The following is a 25,173-nucleotide window of genomic DNA, read 5'->3' as shown; positions in this document are numbered from 1 at the left end:
TACCACTGTTGTTATTAAAGCTTTTTGGTTGGGATGTATGGACTTTTTTTAAATTTTACTGTATAAGAATGCCGTTTTTACACTAAATTGATATAAGTACAAATTTTTGTGCAGAAACTGCAAGAACAGTACGTATTGCGTATTTTGCTACTGGACTAAACGATTTGTTGTAGTTCACACCTGCCTTTTGCACATGCCCTTTGGCTACTAGATGCGCACGACATTTTTGAAGTTTTGTTTCCATGTTTTTTATATGAAATATTCAATGATTGTTAATTATTTTTACATTTTTTGGAGTGTTTACTAATTTTTACGTATTATTTTTTTTGCAATGTGTTATTTTTTTAATTTCTTTTATTATTTTTTTTCTTTGAGGAATTTATTGCGTTTTGATGTGTTTCGGGATTTTTACAGCTTGAAGAATAATATGTCGTTGCAACGATGATTTTTTTGAATTTATTTATGCCGGTTTCTTGATAGTTTGTTTTGATTTTCTTGTTTTAGCACTTTTCTTTTGATTGCACTGACGACCTTTCTCTTGTAAATTGCTTTGGTTTCTGTTACTGAATTATTATTTTTTCTGACTAAAAGCCACACATGTCTTATTTTTATTTTTTTGCTGTTTTGTCTTGCTTATCCTCTACTACATTTGTGCATATATTTTTGTGTTTGAAATACACATCATGAGAACTAATTACTTTCTTGGTGGAAGACACATACACCTTGTATCCATTTGCCTCATTTAAGTAACCTATTATTTTACCAAATGCACTTCTATTGTTGAACTTGTTTTTAAATCTTTTTGGTATGTGTACATTACAGCCAGTACCAAAAACTATTAAATGATTTAGCCTGGTTAATTTTTGACCACTCCACAGTTTTATGGGATGTTTATTTGACACATTTGTAGGTTCTGTGTAACTTAACAAGTACACTGCTGTATCACGTACTTCAGGTCACAACACACGCGGTAGGCCGCAGACTAAAATTATTGACCACGCTAGTTTTACAATAGTACGATTTTTTCTTTTTGCTGTACCATTTTGTTCCGGTGTATATGGTGCTGATATCATTAACGTGATACCCTGCTTACTAAGTGTTTTTTAACCGTTATAGTCATTTTTTTCCCTTCATTACACCTAATACGCTTTATCGTGTGACCAGCCGTTTTTGCTTTATTTAAGAATTTTTTTAGACACTTTACTACTTCATTTTTATGCTTTGTAAAGAAAATCCTACGATATTTACTGTACTCGTCTGTAAAGCATACGAAAAATCTTTTACCTTGGAGTGAATTTTCAGACATTGGCCCGTTCACATTTACGTGAATCACTTCACCTATTATTTGCGACTTTTTTCTCTTAGCTTAAAAGGTTTTTTATGAGCTTTTCCTGAAGCATATCTATTACAGAACTTACCTATTTCTTTGTTATTTACACTAATTTTCATTTGCTGAAGAACTGTTTTCACGTGTCTTTTATTTTGGTGTCCCAGCCTTTTATGCCATAACTGAAGAGCATCAGCTGTTGTTGCAATGTTTACTTTTGCTGGTTTAGTAGGTATTACTACGCGAATATTTATTAAATACGCATCTTTGTTCCACTTACCGGTAGCTACGACACACTTACCGTGTTGTACAGAAATAAAGTTTTCACTAATATACAATCTGATTTCATGTTTTACCGAACTCCGTACCGAAAACAGATGTCTTCTAAGTTCTGGAACATACCACACATTGTACAAATATGCTTTAGTCCATTTTTCATTTACGAACGTTTCAACGTTCACGCGACCGTAACCGTAAGCGGAAATCTTCTTTTTGTTCGCGACTAATACGTCGATTGGAACACTAAACTTCTCATACGTTGAGAAACATTGTTTACTATACGTCATGTAATGCGACGCACCAGAATCACATTCCCAAGCGTTAGCTAATGTTACATTATCCATTACAGAAAGTGCTGCACCATCCACTACTTTATCTGTGCTAGTCCGCGTAGATACATTAGTCTTACTTTTGTGACGCTGCTTATATTTTGCACCATTTCTCTTAGCACATTTCGACTGAAAATGTCCGTGTTTACAAAAATAACATTGGATATTGTTTTTCTTACACACACTTGCGTCTCCATGCTGTTTTACGATTGGTTAGTCTTCTGATTGTTTCTGCAATTTTTCTTGTACCTTTTGAGGTTGACTGCGCGCGGCAAACGCAGTTGTTGTTTGCTCTGTAGTACACACTTGCATACGCTTTTCGATAGTACACAATTTGTCTACCAAATTTTGCGTTTTTAAATTTGTCTAGTGATTTCCATACTTTCCTGAATTTTTGAAATTCCGGTCCAATAGTTGCAAGTATTTGTCCATGTAGGAACTCTACAGGTATATCGTTTGATTCATGTTTTCTTAGTTTCACATTCATATCAAAATACAGTTTCTCCACTTTTGCTACGTAAGTTGCAACACTGACTTCACTTTCCGGCTTTATGGTAAAGAAGTCTGTCATCAATAGATTTAGCCTTTGTACACTGAACTGTTCATTCACACTAACAAGTTTGTCCCATATCTCTTTCGCGTTTGTGTAGATAAGCACCAAGTCCGCCACTGACTGTGTTAACGAACCCGCAATGAGTGATGCCGCTTTTGCGTTATCACGTTTCCACTATGCTAATAACTGTTTATCATTTTCTGAGAATGTCTCTGTATTGAAAACTGGACACTTTCGCGAACCTTCTATAATTGCTACTAAATCGTATCGTTTAAACAAAATTAGCATATATCACTTCCATTTCGCCCAATTGGAGCTTCCCTCCAATTTTTCAATCTTTACCTTGGGATTGGCCATGTTGGCAGGAAACACAAAAGTTTAACTTTGCACCTTACACAGTCACACACACACTGTTCAATTTAACAGAATTCTGTTCATGGAAATACTGGAAGTACTACACAGTTCTATCTTCTCTTCTTCCACAACTAATTCTTCTTTTCTTATGTATTTTTCTCTATTTCCCTCGCTGGGCCCATAACCTGCTGAGACAAAACAGGTATGGCAATGAATATACGTAACTGTGTAGAAAGCGATCATATTTTTTGAAGCAAAATAACAGAATGAACTTGTGTGTAAATATTAAAATACTAACTATTGGTTATTACACCAGGAACTACAAATATTACAAAGTACCTTTCTTGTTAAGTGCGTATTGTGTATTTATGCTGTGAAGTCTTGAGAAAAGTTATATAATAAGCAACCATTTATTGCAGTTATTAAAAATGAAATCCATTAAAGCAAGTACATAACGTGTTATGACAGACATTACTCAACTACATTACTATAAATTTTAATTACTATAATCAAATTGTGACAAAATACAAACTGTTTTTTTGAGCGTGATTGTTGGTTTTGCGATTAATTATTCATACGAAAACTTAGTTGTTTTCTTGTGTATTTTCTTGCACCTCAGACTTACTACAAGCCTGTTTCTAATCCTGCTTTTCTGTTGTTAGGTTTTCGTTCCCTTCTGTTTGAAATGGAAAAATATCGATTTCTTTATATAGAAAGAAAATTAAACGAAGTGCATTTTTTTCTTTAACTTTTATTAAACCAAGTTCAAAGAACAGCTGCTTTGATTGTAAGAAGAAATTATCAGAAGGAAAAACAAGAACTACGTAGTAAAAGTAGTTTACAATAATGGGTGGTGCGAGGAGGTTCTTTTCAAGTTCTCTTCTACTTGTTTGTTCCTCGACTCTAGTTCTCTTTTAACGTGGGTCGGTTGACGTTATATTATTGTGAATCTGTTTGAACATGAGAGTTTCTTTTATATCTCACCTTCGCAATGACTACAGTTCTTTTCGGATAAGCAGCAGCATGAGCAGTAGCCAACGGTATGCGATATTTAGCGAAGCGTTGCCTTGTTGCGGACTTACCTTTCCCTTTTCGCTCTTTCTCCACCTAAACAAAATTGTTCTAATAAAATTTACAATTTATTCACTGTCCATGCTGGAAATGTAAATGTGAACTAAATTAATGATCCGTTAATTTATTTCATTAGAACTGCTAAAAGCTGGTCAAGTAATTTATAACAGGTTAAAAATTTTGTTAATCACTATTTCACGAAATATCTTCTTGTAATTTTTGTACATGTTATGCAAACGATCATCCCCAGTTTTCCTTTTACGTGGTTAGTTTCCTCTTTGGTTTAGAGAGACTTCTCTCCATGAGAATACGAAACGAAATCGATTCTAAAGCCGTTCTTTTTATAGTTTTGTGAATTGTTCGCTTTTCTCTCTATGATGAGATTTCCTTTTCAGCTTTTTTAAAATTATAAACCCTAAAAGTAGTACTTGGAACCACTTAAAAGTTGACAATCATTTTTCGAATATATTTTCTAATAGCCTACGAAAACATGCGATTTATTTATTTATTTATTTTTACTAAGAAAAAATTAGAGGAATAGTTATACGAGTGAAGGTAAGAAACCATTTTCCCGTCCGATTATATCCACTTTCCGCATCTGGAAGCAGTCAATTTTGTTTTGGGTGCAATAATTTATGGTATGATTTATTGCTAAATATAGCAATTAATGTAGTAACACAATATTTCTAGGTAGCATGTCAGATATTAACAACATTCGCAGTGGTGTGAAAAGTTGTTAGATAGAAAAGATTTAAAATAATATGGGTGAGTTCGATGACTGAACCAGACTGAGATTCTTCAGATTCCTTCGAATGAATGACAGAGCAGAAATTGCAACCAAACGTTTCCTCGTACCTTTTAATACACTTCTCACTCACCCGAGCTCTTCAGACAGAAACCTAACAGGGAGAGTGGAGGGGAAATAATACTAACTAGAATAAACTGAAAAAAAAATCCTACTATTGTTGCGCGAGGCAAATACTAAATAGGACTTTATTTTTTAAAAGAACGAAACAAATATATTATGCAAATGTAGAATATTATTTTATTTCTGAAAACTATATGTAAATGCAAACAGGAATAGTTTTGGTGAAATTAATAATAATAATAATAAAAAGTAATATTAAGAAAAATACACAAAAATAGAGGAATACAGCTCATCTCAATATTGATGCAATCATCTTGAAAATATAGGCTACCTTCTCTATAGATTTATTATTATTATTTATTGAAATTTTTGTTTAAGTATCCTTTGAGTCCTAAACTTACCTTAGCTATGAAGAATAACAAATATATGTACTGCCGTAGAAAAAGTAGGGGAGTAAAAAAGTAAAGTAAAAATAGAAAAATAAAATAAGTTAGGGTTCTACTGAAATTAAGGCTTTAGTTTTAGGTTTAGGAACGAAAAAGTAGTTTTTAACTGGGTTTCAGTTGCAGCAAGGAAATATTTTTGAAAACTACAAATATAAATTTTGGTGGTGGGCCAACACTGTAGCTAAGCCGGGTAGAGCAAAGTTTACCAGTCCACTCCTGTCCGTATGTCTTGTTATATATAGTTTGAAAGTTATGTTCTGCTCTTTTCCACGTATGTACACAATAGGAAATGCTTTTTTTATTTTATTTTATTATTATTATTTTTTTTTAAGAAAAGTATATTTTCAGACCCGAGAAAATAGGATAGCAAAATACTATTTTCACCAAATCTGCTTCTATGGGTTTAAACTCGACCCAGAGATGGACAAACAACTCCAAACATTGATAAAATGTGATATAAAGACTATGTGAACGACTCCACAGTGCAAAATTGGTTCCAAAAATTCTGTCGTAGGTACTTAAGCCTGAAAGATAAGAACGGACATGTTCTGCTGTTAACGACGATTAAAGGCCGTCACAGAAGCAGATCCCAGAAAACTATACGAAAAGTTGCAAAGGTAATCAACGTTGACCGTTGCATGTCATGGTATTTGGAGAAGCTATAAAAGACTAGCAAATGTATGCCGCACGAATATACCGATAGTCATTTTAAATTTGCTCTAGACCAACCAAAGTGTTCCTCTGTGGTGCGGTGAGACATGTGGGAAGAAATGGAACTCTACTTCAACAGACGATATTCTGCGCAATGATTGAACAAAGCTTCTGCTCTTGAAAGCTGACATCAACGTTAGTCAGTTATTCATGATGACTAGAGTTGGTCCTAGCCCAGGGCCGTCTTAACCTATGGGGCCGATGATCACTTGCTCGGGACCTCACGAACGCATGTGCTTCACGAGCAGACCTACGTGTATTACTTGTAAAATTTAATCATAGGGATCCCAGCACTTAGTTTGCTCATGGGATCGAAAACGCTATTAAGAGACCAATGCCGTAGACCACTTCCCGCCTAATCACTTCTACAGCTTCTTCAGTAGGCAAATTCAAAATGATATGAAATGAAATTTTTGAATTTTACGTCCCACGATTATGCCGGCTAGGCTAAATGAGACTGTGATGATGAGTAATGAATGAAATGGTGGAATGAATAAAGTGGGACGAAACGGGAGAACCTGAAGGAAACCCACGCATACAGTGTTTGTCCACCACAAAGTTCACTTGGCGGGAGCAGGGTTTGAACCCGGAGCCCTATGTACCAGAGGTGAACGCTCTACCACTGAGCCACCGCGGCCCCATTAGCAAATTCACTACTTCTGAGTATTGTCAGGTAACAGACTATCTCCAACGTTGCTCAACAGAAAAGATTAAATCATATTAGATAACAATGTGCACAAATTGCGCTGCAGATTTACGCATTGCAATATGAAACTCTATCTTACTATGTTTGCCTAACGATTTCGTCCTTGTCCAGCACCTGGCCAAGTTCTCGGAGGGCCATGTCTTCAACAACCAAGCCAATGCTCATAATGCCTTCAAAGACTTGAACCATTTTAGAGTCCAGACTTTTATGTTACTAAAATAATTGTTCTTGTTTCTAATTGACAGAAGAACTGCGTAAACATTGTGACATCTATTTCTTATTTCCGTTTAGTTTCAGGGAAGTTGCGGCAGTTTGAAGTTGCGATTCAAAATCCTGTTTTAACTTTGCAAAAATCCAATATGTTCGATATTTGAGTATAATTTGTGAATTGGAGTGACAGAATAAAAGGATCTCGATCTAATATTGAATGCAAGAAAAGTCAGATTATTGTTTTATAGAAGAAAGAACGTTAATATTCAAGTATCCAGTGAGTGTGTTCTTGCATTTTGGGGAAGTTAGATTTCATCCTTGTATTAATCTTTCCGTGACTAGAAACTTTTGTGTATACTGATCTTACTTTTATTTAAAAAAAAAAAAAAAAAGTTTACATTATTTTGTGTGCATTAGTCTCTTCTATTCCAGTCATCCATATATTTTGTAGAAGTTCTTGTGAAGTAATTGTATTCAGCTTCTTTTTTCATTATTAAAATGAAATCCTAATAAGTTTTTTTTTTTTTTCTTTTTCTAGCTTTGGACTCGAAGAGCACAATGGTTAAAATGCAACTTTTCGAATTGTTGTGTGCAGTAGCCATGTACTCTTTGACCGGACATGAGTTAGCTTTGGATGCACTTGACCATTTTAAGGTTAGTACTTTGCTCCGTAGCTTTGTACATATTTTGGGATATCTAGGTGTTAATTGCATTTAATACAAACGGCTACTAGAGAAGCAGACGAATCTATACATGGTGTTTTACGCTTGATTTTAGGCCAAAATACTTATGGTTAGGATGTCACATTAAACTGTAGCGTCAATCTCATATAATATTTGGTCTCATAGGGACGTTAACTAAAACAATCAAAGGTGACAGCTTGGTGGAAAAGCGCTCGTGTCTAGTTATAACAATTCACGATTTGATCTGAAATTATGGGATAGATGTAATTGTGTTCATGCATTTTCTCGGTTCTCCCGTTTCCTCTCACCCTTCCATTTCATCAATTCCTCTATGGTGCACTTCCATTTATCTGCTTCTCTCAGCTTACAGGACATATCCATGGGACGTTTAACTTAAGATTTCGTTTTCCAATGAAGCAAATATGATTACGGGATATGTAACTATCCCATTGATGAATCAGTTTCAAGGTAGTTATTTAATGGTATGTGTTGGTTCCCTTTTTACTCTTGAGTATGTGGTAGGATAATCATATTTTAGTCACTTACATAGATTCAGTGAAGTATACATCTGGCTGTTTATCTTATAGCTTTGGTGCTAAAAAAAGCACGTTAAACTCTAGTCATACAATAAATGGTGAACGAAATGAAATGATGAATTGAAATATGGTCTTGATTATTACACAGGTACTCATATGCATACATCAGTTGATAATAATTTGATATTAAGCACTCGTACTTTATTAGCTAGAGGGGCCGCGGTGGCTCAGTGGTAGAACGTTCACCTCTGGTGCTTGGGGTCCCGGGTTCGATCCCAGCCCCCGCCAAGTGAACTTTGTGGTGGACAAACACCGTGTGCGTGGGTTTTCTCGGGGTTTCCCGTTTCCTCCCATTTTCTTCATTCCACCATTTCATTCATTACTCATCATCACCGTCTCCTTTAGCCTAACCGGCATAACCGTGGGACATAAAACTCAAAGATTTCATTAGCTAGATCATAGGCACAGGGCTGTTCTTACCTTTATTTATTTTGACTTACAAAGCAAAACAAAACCAAAAAATAATTTGTGCAGTCCTATTTACTGACTGGAGGGCATAAGAATGGAATTGGTCCCAAGGTTCGAAACTCCAGCAGCTTTGAAATACTGAACTTCAAGAATCTCTATGTAAGATCAATTATAATATAGTATGACTTTTTTCTTCATTAAAGGGCTTTTTTTTATTGAATAGAACAGTCCTATTCTAATAATAATTCGATTACACGAGCAGTTGGTTTTGCCTAAAGATGGAAACTGCCTTTAGACCATACTAATGTAATTTACTGCAAATAGTGTTTACCCTTATCATTCAAAGCTGCGTAGAATGAATATTATTGAGCACGAGAAACATCAATGAAGAGAAAGTAAAAATAAGATGTTTGGAATTTTTCTGCAACTCTTAGAAGCCTTTGTCTAGTTAATCAAGAAATTCTATTTGATAAATTACATAATTCTAGAATTAGTAGTCATGTTAACTGATACTTCCATTTCTACTGTACTTAACTAACCGCATGAAATATGTGGAAATAGGAAGAGCTAAGTCACCGATAAGGCACATTTAAACACGGAGTTCCACAAGGATAAATTTTAGGTCCTTGTGGGATGCGTTTTAGATCTTATTTCTTGCACATAATCTTCCTGCTTGTGTGGCTCCTAATTAATAAAAACATTCTTTTTGCTGATAAGCATTTTGGTTGAAATCTCGAACTACTCTGGCTCTGAAAATTAGACATATTTCATAGCAATAAACACAATGGGTGTAAGGGCTGTTTCGCATATATGTGAGCATTGTACTTACCAAATATTTGTGAAAATCCATGGCGCCAGATACGACAGTGCTCAATGTGTTTCCTAATTCTGAACAATGGCCTATAACATAGTTTCCATTGCAGAAAGCTACGAGAGTGGGGGAGATTTAATATCATTCCTCTTTCACTGATTTTCAGATACCACTCACAGTTGTCACGTACTTCTTGTCCAAAACCCTTTTAAGCAATTCAAATCGACAAAAAAGTAAATTGAACCTGCATCTGTAGGCTTCACAGATATCTCGTTGAAAGATAAGGCCAGTATTCAAATGGCCTACTTGATATTCTAGTAGAATGGGAGAGTCGATCTTAAGGTGTAATGAAGCTTTGTCTTGATGGATGCAGATCGTGTTGATCTCGTTTCCGTAGATACATTTCCGGTAGCTGCTTTCGCTATTCATCATCATTAATTTCTCGTAGTTTCATTATTTTTATTCATATAATTCTTAATGAATAAGATAACATATTCTTCTATAATTAGACCGTACGAATTTTTACCTAAAGCTTAGTCTTAACGTGAAACGTAGGACGTAAAAGTTTTAAAAAAAAAATGCAATAGATTGGAATACAAATTAAGTAACATTTATCTTTACGTCATATAATTAATATTAAGACCACTAAGCTATTTCAATTCATGATATCAATTTGTAAGCTTTAAATTCTGAATAAGATTGGAGTGCTTGTCCTTGTCAGTGCGAAGCGCAATATGGTATATATTTAAGAAAAAATGTGCGTTTAATTTACATTTGTTTTAAAAGTATTCATTCTATTTGCTTCAATAATTCTATATGGATAATTATGCTTGATTTCTAAATATTTAATCAAATACAATCGTTTTAGGTTACTCATGGTTGTCGATATAGGTTTGAAAAAGTTCTTTATGAGCTTAAAAATGCCGACAATAACGTCTATCGATCTACGTTGATGGCCTTTGCTAACTGCTTGATTCTTGGTGCTGATTCATTGCAACAAAGAACAAGAATTAGAAATGAGCTTTTAGGTGAGTGTAGTGTTATTTTTTTTTACCTTTATTAAAATTTAAGTTATTCTTCAGTGCTAAAATTAAAAGCGTTAAATTACCTGGATTTAATAATGTTTTGAGTGAATACTAAGTATTACAATCAAATGTAAACTTACGTTTGCAACGTGTGAGATGTGTGAGGTGGATACTATGTACTACAATCAAATGGAAACATTTGCAGTTTGCAACACGTAATATGTTGTTATGCAGTAATGGTATGTTGCCTAAAATATTGCATTTCTATTTACATAATGACCCAAAACCATGGAAGAACTTTTCCTAGTTACGACTGGGGCATGGAGAGACTTTGCTTCCAACTTTCTATGAATAATGAAAAAAATATCCCCTTATGCTGTATTATAGAGAATTATACACGAAAATGCTCTAAAACCGATATTTTTTTTATATCAACGATTTTTAAACGATTTCTCTGGTAAACTCTCGGACTCCCCACTCGACTGAGATATTCCAGATCTCCGGAAGGTTGTTATCCAGTTATTAGAAAGACTCAAAATTACGTTTTGGTGGAAGTATATAAGCTCCATCAATTTTAAATATTCTTGACACACCACACAATAATCAAACACTTTCTTTATTGCATAAACTGTATTTTTCCCCTCGTAAATACCGGAAAATGTAACTTATGTATTCTTTATCATTGTTGACACAAAAGAAGTGCCGACGAACTCAAAACAATACTTTCTGATTTTAGTTTAAACGAGTCGCCTCAATACACTGCCTTTTGTTTGGATTGGGTCCATGACTGATTTCTTTGTCATGTGACCATTATATGCGACCAACACAACAACACGAGTTCTTGCGTAGAAGCAAGGATTGAACTTCTCTGTAGACACTTCATTTTAAAAAAAAACAGAAGGTAGGATAAATATAACAAAAATGTTGGTCTACATAAGAAATAAAATCTTTAACATGCAAAACAATTCGTCAATTACTGTGTATAAAAATGGATTTATTAAAGGTATATTAGCATCTACTTTCCAGTGACGGTATGTCTTGATCACTGCAAAAACAGACGGTATGTCCTCATCACTGAGAAACCAGAGGCGGTATGGCATACCACCACATACCGTCTCACTTCGACCACTGGTTTTGTGTCCATGTTGTTGTGTGCCTCAATTATCTCTCCAATATATTTCAAAGTTATTGTTTGAGTGTTGTGTTCGTTGTTCCAATAATACTTAAGAAAAAAGTACAATAAGTTTTCTTTGTAATGAAATAGTAGAAAATTGAACTCAGCGAAGTGAAAGATAATGATTTTTATACACGTTCTAATTCGAGTGCAGGTACAATGTATATCTAGTTTGAGTTGAAGTAAGTGGCCTTTCCTTTGTTATAAATCTAGTTCAAATATTAGGAAAAACAAGGAAAGGGAAATTTTGAATATTTTCCGATGAATATGTTCGTTTCTTGATTGTATTCGTTTATAGCTTGAGTTTCCTTTAATACATGTATTAGAAGTCTAATACATATATCAAGAGCAGCGTAAATGTTACATTTTGTATTTTTGATGCAGAAACTCTCATTTTCAGACACTGCTTCTCCCCTACTTTACGCGGGCAATTTGCAGGAATATAGGTAATGTATTGCAGACATTCTGTATTTTTTTCCAGGTACTGTTGGAGCCGTCAACAAAACATACAGAATACGTTTGCAACAGAAACGAATGTGGCCTAATTGTTTTACATGGAGAATTTAAAAGGAAATTTTCAAAATATACCTCTATTACTTCTTTCTTCTACATTGTGCCCAAGCTTACTTTACTGCAGTTCATACAAGGTATAAATTCTAACTACAGTCCAACTAGAACATATATGAATGAACTTAATCTTCCACTTTGCTAAATTCAATTTTCTACCTTTTCATTACAAATGAGAACTGCTGTATTTTTATACCATTGGAACAAGGAACAAAAGTTACAAAATCTTTAAAATACAATGGAATATTATTAAGTTAATTTTTTGTTTCTCTCTGAGGCAATGTTGCCAAATTATAAGCGAATAAAATCAGGAAAATCGTATTTCCTTGCTTTGAAGATTATTCAAACTGAAGTTATCTCTTGTCGTCGAGAATTCTGTCGAAGAATTTGAAGCTTAAAATATATAAAACGATAATCATGCCTGTTGTTCTGTATGGTTCCGAAACATGGTCGTTTACTCTGAGGGAAGAACATAGACTGAAAGTATTTGAGAACAAGATCCTGAGACGAATATTCGGACCCAAGAGGAACGGGAATGGGGAATGGCGGAAACTTCATAACGAGGAACTACATAATTTATATGGTTTACCCAACATTGTTAGGGTCGTCAAGTCTAGGAGGCTTAGGTGGGCGGGTCATGTAGCTAGAATGGAAGAAAGTAGAAACACTTCAAAGTCTTTACTGGAAGACCAATCGGAAAACGACCATTAGGAAGACCTAGGCGCAGATGGGAGGACAATATTAAGATGGATCTCGCAGAGATTGGAATACAAAGTAGAAACTGGATGCAGTTAGCTAAGGATAGAAGTCAGTGGAGAGCTTTTGTGAACGCGGCATTGAACCTCCGGGTTCCATAGGCCATAGAGTTAGTTAGTTAGTTAGTTAGTTAGAAGTTATACCAAAAGGAAGACCACTTAATTGCAATGCAAATTAAATGTAACACGTATTTCTGCTTTAATTAGAGATTCAGTTGTATGTGTCTAAGCAGAAGTCGAGGGTTTTGTAGAAGAAACTCTTATAAAGGGGATAAGTTTAAAAAAATCTTCCAGTTTAACGTCCCATGATTATGCCCTTTAGGCTAAGTGAGACGGATGATTAAGGCAAGTGAGTGATTATGGAGGAATCGGTGGAATGAGGGAGGAAATGCGATTACATCGAGAAAACCCATGGACATGTCCACTACAAACTTACTTGGCCGGGGATCGAACTAAGGACCTCACTCACCAGAAATAAGCGCTTTACCACTGAGCGACCGTACTTCCCTGGGACAAGTTTTAAAATTATTTTTCTGCCAAACCAATGGAGCCGAATTGCGATAGTTTGTATGAGCACTTATTTTAATATGTTGAATACAAACAAGAAAAATTGTGTTTTTTGCTGTACGTTTGCTGTAAGTCATTGCCTTATCGCCAATTTTTTTCTTGACTCTAGACCTTAAAAGTGTCTCCGGATAGTGTACAGCATTTTCACGTTGACCGTAGTTTTTGTAATTCGTGGGCGTCAGTTTTAGAACATTCCGTATATTCAGAAACCTATACTAAATTCATGGAAGTTTTATTTGCTTCCTGTATTAAATGAAGTTATTTAAAATACTCAGTTATATATATGTGGAGTGATCAATAAGTTTTCACCCTCGTATGGAGTGTGTTGATTTGCATGTATGAAACTTGTGTAATAAATATACCCATGTCTGAAGATACTATTCTGTTGTACGTCACATGGAATTTGAAGGTTTGACGTCTAGAAGGAGGTATGACCTCGAAGTGTTGAATTTTCCTCAGACCTCTTCCAGAAACTGCAAAGAGTTGATTGTGCACCATAATCCAGAAATTTAAGTTACCAACAAACCGTGGAAGCATTCCCATTGTCTCAACCAAAAGGCTCCTGTGGAGCGTTCTGGCAAGAAAGCAATGTTCTTAGTTATCTGGCCGTAATCCTCACGGATTCTCAGTCTGTCTTAGCGTGACTAGGATCTGCTGCAAAAAGTTCGTGACGCTCTGAAGGCACAGCACTGTGGCATACACAATAAAGATATCCTGTTTGTTGATAGTGGTCCCACTCACGAAGTCCAGGAAACATTAAATGTTGTACAAAGCCTTGGTTACCAGCCTCAGCCATATTTCCCTGACTTCGCGCCGTCAGACTTCGTTTCAAAAATACCTGCCGAAAGCGTTTTTACTACTGAATCAGCCGACAAAAATGTTGGTTTTCTTGGGATGCTAAGGTCGTTTCCACTATCAACCACAGGTGTTGAGCCAGTGTGATACTTTATTTATTTATTTATTTATTTATTTATTTATTTATTTATTTGTTTACAAAGAATGGTTGTAGAAGTTGGAAAACCATTTAGTGAAGTGTTATTTGCACGGTGACTATGAGGGAAAGGGACAAACAACATGACATTTTTCAACTTCTAGCTCTACTGTCTGTCTCTGTGCGAGAGCAAAAACTTTTTTGATCGTTCCACGTATGTATTAATATATAGCCTTAATTGTCGAGACCAAGAAAACCCATTAACGACAGTAGACTAGTTATATGGCATTTATATGTATGTACCATCTATTTATTTCGTAAAAATATTTATTTTGCGATAGTTACATGTCATGTTCTTTCAAACTTCCTTTGTATTTTATTTTTTTTTATTTTTATTTTTTTAAAATTTAATTTAATTTATTTTATTTTATTTTTTTATGGAAAGTATTCTTGTACTCTGATGTGCACAATTATATTTACAATATAACGATCATTTTAGGCCTGGGTTTAGAAAAAGTACTGAATTCTTTACGAGAGGAAGAGAGTGAAGACCTTCAAATTCAAATTGATGTGTTCGATTCACATCATCATGGCGACCAGGAACAGCTGGCTGTAAGTGAAGATCTTATGCATCAAACACATCATCAGCTGTTCCAAATAATATTCGAAAAGGTAATGTATTTCTCAAATATTCGCTGATACTTTCACGAAGATCATGTGAATTTAAAAGTTTCATTCTCATTAAAACAACTCCTTTCAGGAATATGTCAGACCCCTTTTAATATAGATTGCTGTGCATTAAAATCTATCAAACATTTTCAGATGTACGAGAAGCACAAAGTAAGTGGATATTTCAATACTTTTGCAAGTTAATCCCTGTTCCCTTTCTTTTGATTTATTTGAAGTTTTGCTGAGCTCCTTCATGGCTAAGCGGTTAGCTTACGCGTCTTCGGCGTGGGAGGCCCGGGTTCGATTCCCGGCAGGAGCTCATGTGGTTCGGATTGCATGATTGCACGTTAATCACTAGATTCACGTCTCATACAGCCTCGCTGCTGAAAGGGATGCTAAACTTAAACTTAACAAGTTAGTTTTGCTGAGCTAGCTGAGGCTAGTGTATTAAGCTTCTGAGTTTGTGGCTAGTAACTTGCCAGTCATGGAAGAAATTTTACGAGAATTGAATATTTACGATAATTGTGATTACATAATAGTAAAACCAAATTGCCTGTGTAGCGGCACATGCCTTCACCTAAAAAAATGATTAATCTTCAGTCATTTGTGCTGGAAATAAATTGTCCCTGCCTAAGTTAATCTATATTATAAAATTGAAAGTGACTATGTTTGTGACTCTTAATCTCTTGAACCACCCGGCCGATCTCGATCAAACTTTCAACATAGATAACGTTCGGGCCTGGGATGTTTTCTTCATTTCACTTTTACAGTGCAATGAAGGGGAGGGAGAGATGTATCTCAAAAAAGTAAAAATAAAAGTGACTGTCTTCGTGACTTCATCACGCTTAAACCACCCGACCGATCTTTAAAAAAAATAAAAAATTCAATATGGATGAAGTTCGGACCAGGGGTGGTTTTTACCATATCACTTTGACGGTAGACCTTAGGTAGGGGGAGGAGAGGGGACAGATATATAAAAATATATAAAACCTAATAACTCTTGAACCACCCAACCGATCTCAATCAAATTTTCAACATAGATGAGAGTCGGGCCTTGGGTGATTTTTATCGTTTCACTTTGATAAGCCAACATAGAGGAGGGGGAGGGGTGATATATATATAATGTGTGTGTGTGTGTAAAAAAAATCCAAATAAAAATGACTGTCTTTGTGACTTCATCACTCTTGAACCACCCGACCGACCCCAATCAAATTTTCAACATACATGAGTTTAGGGGCAGGGATTACTTAGGCTATTCACTTTTAGGATGCAACGTAGGGGAGGGGGGGAGAAATTTTAAAAATGATGAAAAATGACCAATATTAGTGTTGAATCCATAGTTTTCGGGGTCGATGAGAGAAACCGTGACACTTCTGATGCTGTTTCAATCCAAGTTCGGGGTCTGATAGTTGGGGAAGTGGAGGGTACAACGTAGGGGAGGGGGATGAACATTTAAAAATGATCGAAAATGGCTAAATTAGTATCGAATCCATAGTTTTAGGAGTAGCTGAGATTAACAGTGATGTTTCTGATGCCGTGTGCCGCAGCACGGAGGTGGGGGAGGGGGTCTATATATAATAATGATCGAAAATGACTAATATTAGCGTCTAATCAATAGTTTTCGGGATCATTCAGATGAACAGTGACATTTCCGATTCACTTTAAATACAAAATCAGCTCCGCCACTTGGGGGAGAGGAGAAATATATATATATGGTCAAAACTGACCGATATTAGTGTTGAATCTATAGTTCTTGCGGATGAGGAGGGGTGACATACATAAAAATGATCGAAAATTAGCAATATCATTGTGCATTTAAATTATTTAATTCAACCCAGCGAAGCGGGTAATATATGCTATTAGTATAATAAAACTAATTTCTGGAGATAACGATAAACAATAATAGTCTAGTGTAAGGGAACTACAACCATTCAATTCAATATTCATTTGTATGTCTCTTTTGTACAGTAACTTGCGTAAAGGTCGTCTAATTTTAATGAAATTTCAGTTGTTGTTTTTGTGAGTTAAGAATTAAATGTATTCAGTGGGCTTGGAACTATTCAGAATAAGAGTAAAATCAATTCTATTTTGGAAATTTGTTCTTATACATATTGTAATTATAACGTTATTTTTGATTAAAACTAAAAAAAAAAAAAAAAAAAAAAAAAAAACCTTCAAGAAATGTAGTGCATATTTTTGTTGAGATTCCCAATCACCACCATTGCTGCTTAGAATTCAAATGTGCCAAGAGTAATGGAGTTTGATTTACTACATCTATTAAAAAAAAAAATAGTAAAAATTACTTCAATTTTATGAAACATGACTCTGAAATTTTAGAATTACCCCTATTACTTGGAGATAAATTGAGAAGTAAGGAACTGAATGCTTCATCTTAAACATTTAACGATGTCGTCATAAAACTTACCAAAGTTTTTCTGAAACATCCATGTACTTTGAGACTTCAGAGAGGAGCCTACTACTTGCGGCTGAAATCAGTCAGGGGCAATGGGGTGAATTCACCATGCCTTAAAACAAAATAATAGCTATGTCTTTAATAGAAAATGCCCTATTTTCGTGTAACATGGCGTGCTTTCTTTTTTAGGCTTCCCAATGGGCCTATTCTTTGGGTTTAAACTCTGAGATAACGGGTTAATTCACCTTAATTTTGTGTGTGCTCAGGGTAACTTTCTGATATAATAATAATAATAATAATAATAATAATAATAATAAGAAGAAGAAGAAGAAGAAGAAGAAGAATACCTCTGCCAAAAACAATGCCTATTATTACACCGCTAATGGTAATAAGATAATATAAATTAAGGCGTTTTCTGAGACTATTTCAAATCAGCATTGTAAGAGATTGAGCATCAAATGTCAACAAATAGCAAGGTGTCTCATGAATTTCTTCGCTGGCATTTTAAGTTCATGAATCATCATATGCAAGAGACTTAAAAGACGACTACAAAGTAACGGAAATTTCTTAGTTTATGAAACAGTAGAAGTTCATAAGCAATACAATGTGAGTCTTTCCTTGTGAACAAAACTAAAACAGAATAAAATAAAACCTTGTGTTCACAGTTTTCCAATGAACATGTAAAACTTCAGTTGATTTTGTAGACATTTATCTGTTTTTATCGTCAGGAAAGTGTTTAGAAACACAAAAGTTACAGTGAAACTGTAGAACGTAGACGGGGGAGAAAAAGCTAAAAGTATAGTACTTAATAAAGATTGCAACTTAACGTGTCTAAACTACTATATAAATAGTATTCCTGTAATATTTAAGTTTAAATACGTCATGTGCATCTAGACACATCAGGTTGCAGTTTTTATAAGTGCAATATTTTTTAAGGTGTTCTTTGTCTGTCTTGTATATTAATATCAACGTAATTTTTGGCTGAGATTTTTACCATTTTACCTTTAACCTGGTGATAATCACAGATTACTGAGCTACTATAACTGTACTTGTTTCTAGGAAAGCACTGTTAGTAAGATGATATTTTATTCTGTTAATTTTACAATTGACATTCCTGCACTCGATCCCTGTTGATATTTAAAAGATTTGATTGCGAATGAGTAGTTTTTGATTTTTCCTTTCGGTATTAGATTGAGTTATGAGTGAAAGTTGTATACTTAGTAGTAAATACAAGAATTTTCAATAAGTCGCCTAACTTTTTAACATACTCTGGTTGAAGTTGCATCTTTATAATTGTTTACTAAGAAATGTTATTAAATGAGTTCTGTGAAGATAAGTATTTTTTTTTTCTGTGTTTAAATACGTACGAAAGCTTGTATGAGTATGTGTGTATACAGTCATATCTATTAAGGAATGATGATACATTAGAAAAAAATCAAACTAATCACATCTTTTAGTTTACAATATGACAACCAGTGGTGCTATTTAGCCGGTTCGCTAGAACCGGTTGTTAAAATATTTCTAGTTCGCAGAACAGTTTGTTATACTCAGACAAAACAGTACATTTTACCTAGTTATATCCAGAAACAGTAAATTTTAGTTTAACTATCTTTGTTTTTAGAAACTCTTACAGCTACAGGATTAAACATGATCTCTCAGAACAAGGTATAAGCGCTTATTTCTAATCTCAAATGTTCAGATATCAAGAATGAGAACTAGAATTACGTGAGTGTAGTGGTGAGGGTCATTTGTATTTGAAAGTCATACATACCATTGAGTTCCTTCGTGGCTAAGCGGTTAGTGCACGCGCCTTTGGCGTGGGAGACCCGGGTTCGATTCTCAGCGGAGTTCATGTGGTTCGGGTTTCACGTTAATCAGTAGGTCCCGTCTCATAGCCTCGCTGCTGAAAGGGACGTTAAACTCAAAATCAACCTAACTCATACATAACATTATCAACGATTAAGGTCTAGATTAAAGTCTTTCCAATACTTTCTGACAACCATCTACCTTTGATAATTCGTTTCCATGATACCCGCAGTGCTGTCTAATTTCGTCACACCACCTTGTATTAGAATGCTGTGTAGGTCTCTGTTTGTCACTTGTACCCAGTAAAGAAATTGCTTTCGTCAACCTTGTATGGCTTGTTTCCTAAGAGAGTTACATCTACCTATATGTATCTACTCTCTCTCTCTCTCTCTCTCTCTCTCTCTCTCTCTCTCTCTCTCTATATATATATATATATATATATATATATATATATATATTGAAGTAAAGATTTTTAATTTTTTTTTCTATTAGATTCTTACTAAATATATACCCCTATATTAGTGTATTTGTTACCCAGTAAGTGTTATATATAAATTAATACTATTTTTTCCGTCTTAGGTATATAATTCTCCACATGCGTTACCTTTCCATATAGTTTTGGAAAATTTATCCCAAATTGACCCGTCGAATCCAAATAGGTAAATATATGAATATTTTTTAAATAGGTATGGGTATAAGGAAACTAATTGTCTTACTTGAAATTTTAAATAACTGTTTATAGTAAATAAAGCAATAGTTTTTATTTTGATCACAACGTTATAAACCAGTACTACGCGAAGCTGAATCAATTAAAAATTCTAGTAATTATTGAGTATATAAAATAAAAGAAATAACCTGTTGTTGAGAATTTTAAATTATTAGTGAAATTATTATAATCAGTTATTTCAATAAAATAAAATCTGCATTTCTGTTCATTGTTCGTACGTACCTATATACACTGGTGTACAAAACTTAAGGACAAAATTAATTCCACATGTGTCAGTTGCAAATTGCATATGGACTGCGTGGATACCAAGTGGCCTAACTCCAAACAACAACAATAAAGACTAATGTTTTCATTCACTTCTATGGATGGGAACATATTCTTAAAAAAAAAACTGTAAACAGTAAATTATAAAACTATAAACTCCAAAGTTATTGTTTTTTGTGGTCATATAACAGAAATATGAATTCTTCATGAGATATTGAACTTAAATTTCATTCCTAGAAATTTTCAGTTTTGAAGTTAGGCTACTTGGCATCCAAACGGTTGGTATATTGATGAAACTTAAACTATATATATAAAGCAGTGCTATAATATAATACAGAAAACAACAGAAAGAAACTGTGATTAGAAAAACGAAAATGGCACTTTTATATATAAAGAGGAAATAACTTACAAAGAAAGCACTGCGAGCCATGATGAGCCCCCTCTTCCCCCTTCCTTAACATTACATAAGTAGTGAAATGGTCTTTAAAAGGTGTGTGATTACCATGGACAGCGACGCTTGCTCTCCAATGTGCCTCTATGCTGCTTACAAAGTTGGCAATGTGTTGTTGTGATATAGAGTTTGATTACTCCACCAGCGCTGTTGACAGTTGCTGAATCGACCTTGTTTCATCTGGACGTGGTGCAAGGAGTCTCCCCATAACATCCGGAACATGTTACATGGGGTTCAGATCACGGGTATTTGCAGGCCAATCCATTCGCCAAATATCCTTTTGTTCCAAGAGCTCCGCCCTCCGTGCTGTGCTGTTTGATGAGATCACACATGATCATCCATAAAGAAGCTGGGTCCTAGTGCGACTCTGAAAAAACGCACGTGAAGGAGTACAGTGTTACAATAACGTTGACCGGTGAGTGTACGTTCAAAAATTGGGAACTCAGTATGCCATACAACATTATGCCTCCTCACACAAGAACAATACATCACCAAAATGACGATATTCGAGTGTGTTCTGGGTTAATTGTGTGTTCCCACCTTTCAGATGAGTGTACGTTCAGAATCGCTACTCAGATTGAATCTAGTCTCATTAGAAAAGAGAACACGAATCCACTCCTTCTTGATCCAGTCACCGGGAACGGTTCCACCGATGTGTGGGTGTTGTCGGAATACAACATAATTGCCGTCAAAGAATGGCAGTGTATATAGGCAACGAGGCCACACCCACGGAGTCGCCATGCCAATGTGGAGCGCAAGATGGGGTGGCTTGAGGTTCTCTTAGATGTGTTTGTAATTGCACTCGCTATTTGACGTCGGTCTCTTCTTGTTGGTTTCACAATGTAACGGTCGTCCTCTACTGAAGTTGACCGTAATCGACCACCACTTCTTCTTCGCACAGCATTCTCTCTGTTTCGGAATATTTTCCATGTACGTGAATCAGAGCTGTGGAAGTGCAAAGGTCTGGGTCACGCTCGTCACACTTCGTCGTCCTTCCAGTTTTCCGACGATTCTTCTCCGTATGAAGTCACCTACATTTATTATCTTCGGATCATGTTATGAGTAACACCACCAACAATGTACCTTATTAGTTCTTGACACATTGTCTCGTCAACTTCATTCAACTACTTTGTGTTGGGAATGCAGACACATTCGGCGCTACAGTCACGCTGTGCAACGTCTTGCTGTGTAAAAGTCTGAGACCTCTCGTAACGTGCTGCATGGCTTTCATTCATTTCCATCGACTACGCAATACTTGGTTACTCTATTTCGTCCTTAAGTTTTGTACTCCAAGAGAGATGAAATACTTGTTGCTTGCTGAACTGTCCGTAACTTGGCTTAGACATGCTCTACCGACTGATTTTTCATTTCCTTATATATCTAATTTATTCCTCTCGTCTTTAGGAGTGAGATAATGTTTTTGTGAAATAATTCAGTGTTCTGCAAGTATTTTCCGAGTGAAGAATTTCCACTTAAACGAACAACACGTGTAAATTTCAAATAAAGGAATTTTTATTCATGATAGCACATCGGCGATTTTATCTTTTAAATCCTTTTACGGTGTAAATTTTTAATTTGAGAAAATATATCCATTTAATATTTTAAAATTTGTCATCGTTGATTTTGTAGATTAAATTTTGTTTTTCTTTACATTGTTTGTAGCGATCGAATGTGGGAACTGTTGGAAGAAATCACTACGCGAGCTCTTGATGGTTCGTTGATGGTAGTTACTAGCAACATTAAAAAGCTTCCTGGAAAAACAAGAAGTGAGTCAACTCAAACACCGAAAAAGCATAGAACTACATTTTACAAACGATCTAGGTCTAGCAGTACCCAAACGGAATCTCAAGTCACTGAAATCTGCAAGTCTTGTTCATGTGATTACATAGACAGTTCAGTGAATAGTGGACACAACTCCTCAAGAATAGCAAACGAGAGTTTCCAGTCATCTTATTGTGTTTCAACAAAGGATGTAGCAGTGCAGTGCATACTTACAAATAGTGATTTCCATGTTTTAGAAACTGCTGAAAATAACCCTTTATCTGTAACAAAATATTCTCCTGTGCCTCAGAAAAGTGAATCATCAGCAAAAATTACATCATCTGAGGATTCGTTAGAATTTCGGACTTCTGTAGATTGTATATCTCCAAAACATTCGACACCTCAAGAATGTAATAAATCAACCTCTATTCTACCTCTAACACCTGAAAATTTTTCACCAATACAATCTTCTTTAACCAATTTGCCACCATCAGGTAGTTCAATATCAACACTACCACCAATGCCAGGAAATCCTATACAACCATCTTCTCCAATATCGATGCCAGGAAATTCTATACCACCACCACCTCCACTACCAGTGTCAACAAATTCTATTCCACCACCCTCTCCATTGCCCATGTCAACAAATTCCATACCACCACCTCCTCCTCCTCTACCTATGCCAGGAAATTCTGTACTACCCCTTCTACCACCACCAGTACCAGGAAATTCTATGCCACCTCCTCCTCCACCACCACCACCACCAATGTCAGGAAATTCTATGCCACCTCCTCCTCCTCCTCCTCCAATGCCAGGAAATTATATACCACCACCTCCTCCTCCACTACCACCAGTCCTAGGAAATTGTATGCCACCTCCTCCACCACCACCACCAATGCCAGGAAATTGTATGCCACCTCCTCCTCCACCACCACCAATGCCAGGAAATACTATGCCACCTCCTCCTCCACCACCAATTCCAGGAAGTACCTTACCACCACCACCACCTCCTCCTCCTCCGCCATTTCTCGCGAACTCTGCAGTTCCGCCGCCACTATTTCAATCCACAGTGACTAACCATCATGGAACATCTGCAAATAATGAGCAATTACAGCCTGAGATGGTAGAATATCTCAATTCTTCGTCAAGGCATTCTTTGCCTTATAAACTTCCTTCAGGTTGGAATCCAGTAGGTTATCCTTTGTGCAACACTTTACCGAGACCCAAAAGAAAAATGAAGACTTTGAATTGGTCAAAACTTCCGGGACAGCTGATAGGTAAATATTATTATGTTTTCTATAGTTTAATTTGAAAGTTAAAATTCTAAACAGACTGCAAGATGTCACTATTGTTTAGTTTTCATTGTCTAACATTCAAGATAATAAAATCAGTTAAAATTGCTTTTAGTTTTACCATTTTTACTTTCTACGTTTCCTAAAGTCTTTTGAGCCTAATGCTAACTTATATTGTAGTATAATCTCTATAATCTAAAATGATTTAACTTCATAGTGGTACAGTGGCGTACACAGAATAGGGGGTTCAAGCACTCACTCACAGTTTCATATTCTTTCAGGACAAGCGTAGTTGTGCATATATATATATTATGTTATTCTGTGAATAATACTAAGTGCCAACTAAGAATTGAAGCCTTGATTGTATGTTCTAAGTCTTCCTAAATCTTTGACTGCTTTCTCACAGACTATTGCGAGAGATTGACAAAAATGAATTGAATAGGAAACTAATAATTGAGTGTTAAAGAGGTTTTAATTTCATTAGTTGTACTTATAACGTGTATCAAGGCTATGCTTGAGATACGAAGCAAGGAATCTGAAACTGTCAGAAAAGGTTGATATGAAAACGCATTTACATTGTTCTCCTTGTGGTAGTTGAAGTCAAGTCAACCTTGAAGGCTCTGCCTCTTCTCGACTTATGCAAGTTGTGATCGAACGGTAAGTCGAGAACTGAAGTGTAGACTTAGTGTGGTTGACTAAATGTAAATAGTCTTTCTTACTGTATATGGAAATACAGAATGCAGTCCGCATGCCTTCCGTACTTCCTTGTCTGGAGGTTCCACGTGTATGTCTGATTAATTTTGAGCAAGTCTCAACAAACCGGATTAGATTTTGGAAACAACCCTGACTTAATTCATTAAATTCAGACAGTTGGTTAGGATTTAGATTTCTGGGCTTTCGGCATCTGGCCATGTTAGCCCGTCACGTTTTCAGGGATGACGTCCATCGACGAATACACTATTCAGGGAAAGAGAAGGAAGAAAGGATTGGGGAAGGAAGCAAGCGGCCTGGGACCTACGTTAGGTACCACCCCGGCCCCATTTGCCTGGTGTGAATGAGGAAAACTCAGGAAAATCTCATTCAGGATGACTGGTCTGAAAAAGCTGTTTATAGTTTTTCGACCGAGTGCCCCTTCTTACCGAAGTCGAGAGCCTTTACGAGTACGCTACGCGGCGCCACTTCAGGCAGTTGGTATTTCGTACTCAAGCCAGTCTTGAATTGTTTACAAGAATTAAATATTTATAATATACTTTTTTATTTTGGTTTGCTAGAAATATATATATATATATATATATATATATATATATATATATATATATATATATATATATATATATATATATATATATATCGGGTGTTGCAAAATAAGTGTTACAACTCTCGGGAGGTGACTCCTGCCACTGAGACAAGAAAAAAAGT

At 35.5% G+C, this 25,173-nt stretch overlaps 1 protein-coding gene across 6 annotated transcripts in view; it reads left to right on the top strand.

Annotated features, from left to right (window-relative positions):
• LOC145662721 (inverted formin-2-like) overlaps window positions 1-25,173 on the top strand; it is a 435,970-nt gene that overhangs the window by 381,547 nt on the left and 29,250 nt on the right. For all 6 annotated transcript variants that reach the window (XM_081728580.1, XM_081728579.1, XM_081728583.1 and 3 more), the window contains 5 exons: window positions 7,393-7,508; window positions 10,221-10,380; window positions 14,871-15,043; window positions 19,839-19,918; window positions 22,364-23,739. In XM_081728580.1, the coding sequence (XP_081584706.1) occupies window positions 7,393-7,508; window positions 10,221-10,380; window positions 14,871-15,043; window positions 19,839-19,918; window positions 22,364-23,739 (1,905 nt within the window). The remainder of the gene's footprint in view (window positions 1-7,392; window positions 7,509-10,220; window positions 10,381-14,870; window positions 15,044-19,838; window positions 19,919-22,363; window positions 23,740-25,173) is intronic.

Source organism: Thermobia domestica, chromosome 10, assembly GCF_964235325.1.
Source record: "Thermobia domestica chromosome 10, izTheDome1.hap1.1, whole genome shotgun sequence".
Classification (NCBI taxonomy): domain Eukaryota; kingdom Metazoa; phylum Arthropoda; class Insecta; order Zygentoma; family Lepismatidae; genus Thermobia; species Thermobia domestica.
The sequence above is the reverse complement of the archived record's forward strand: the minus strand, read 5'-3'. Positions and strand labels throughout refer to the sequence as shown.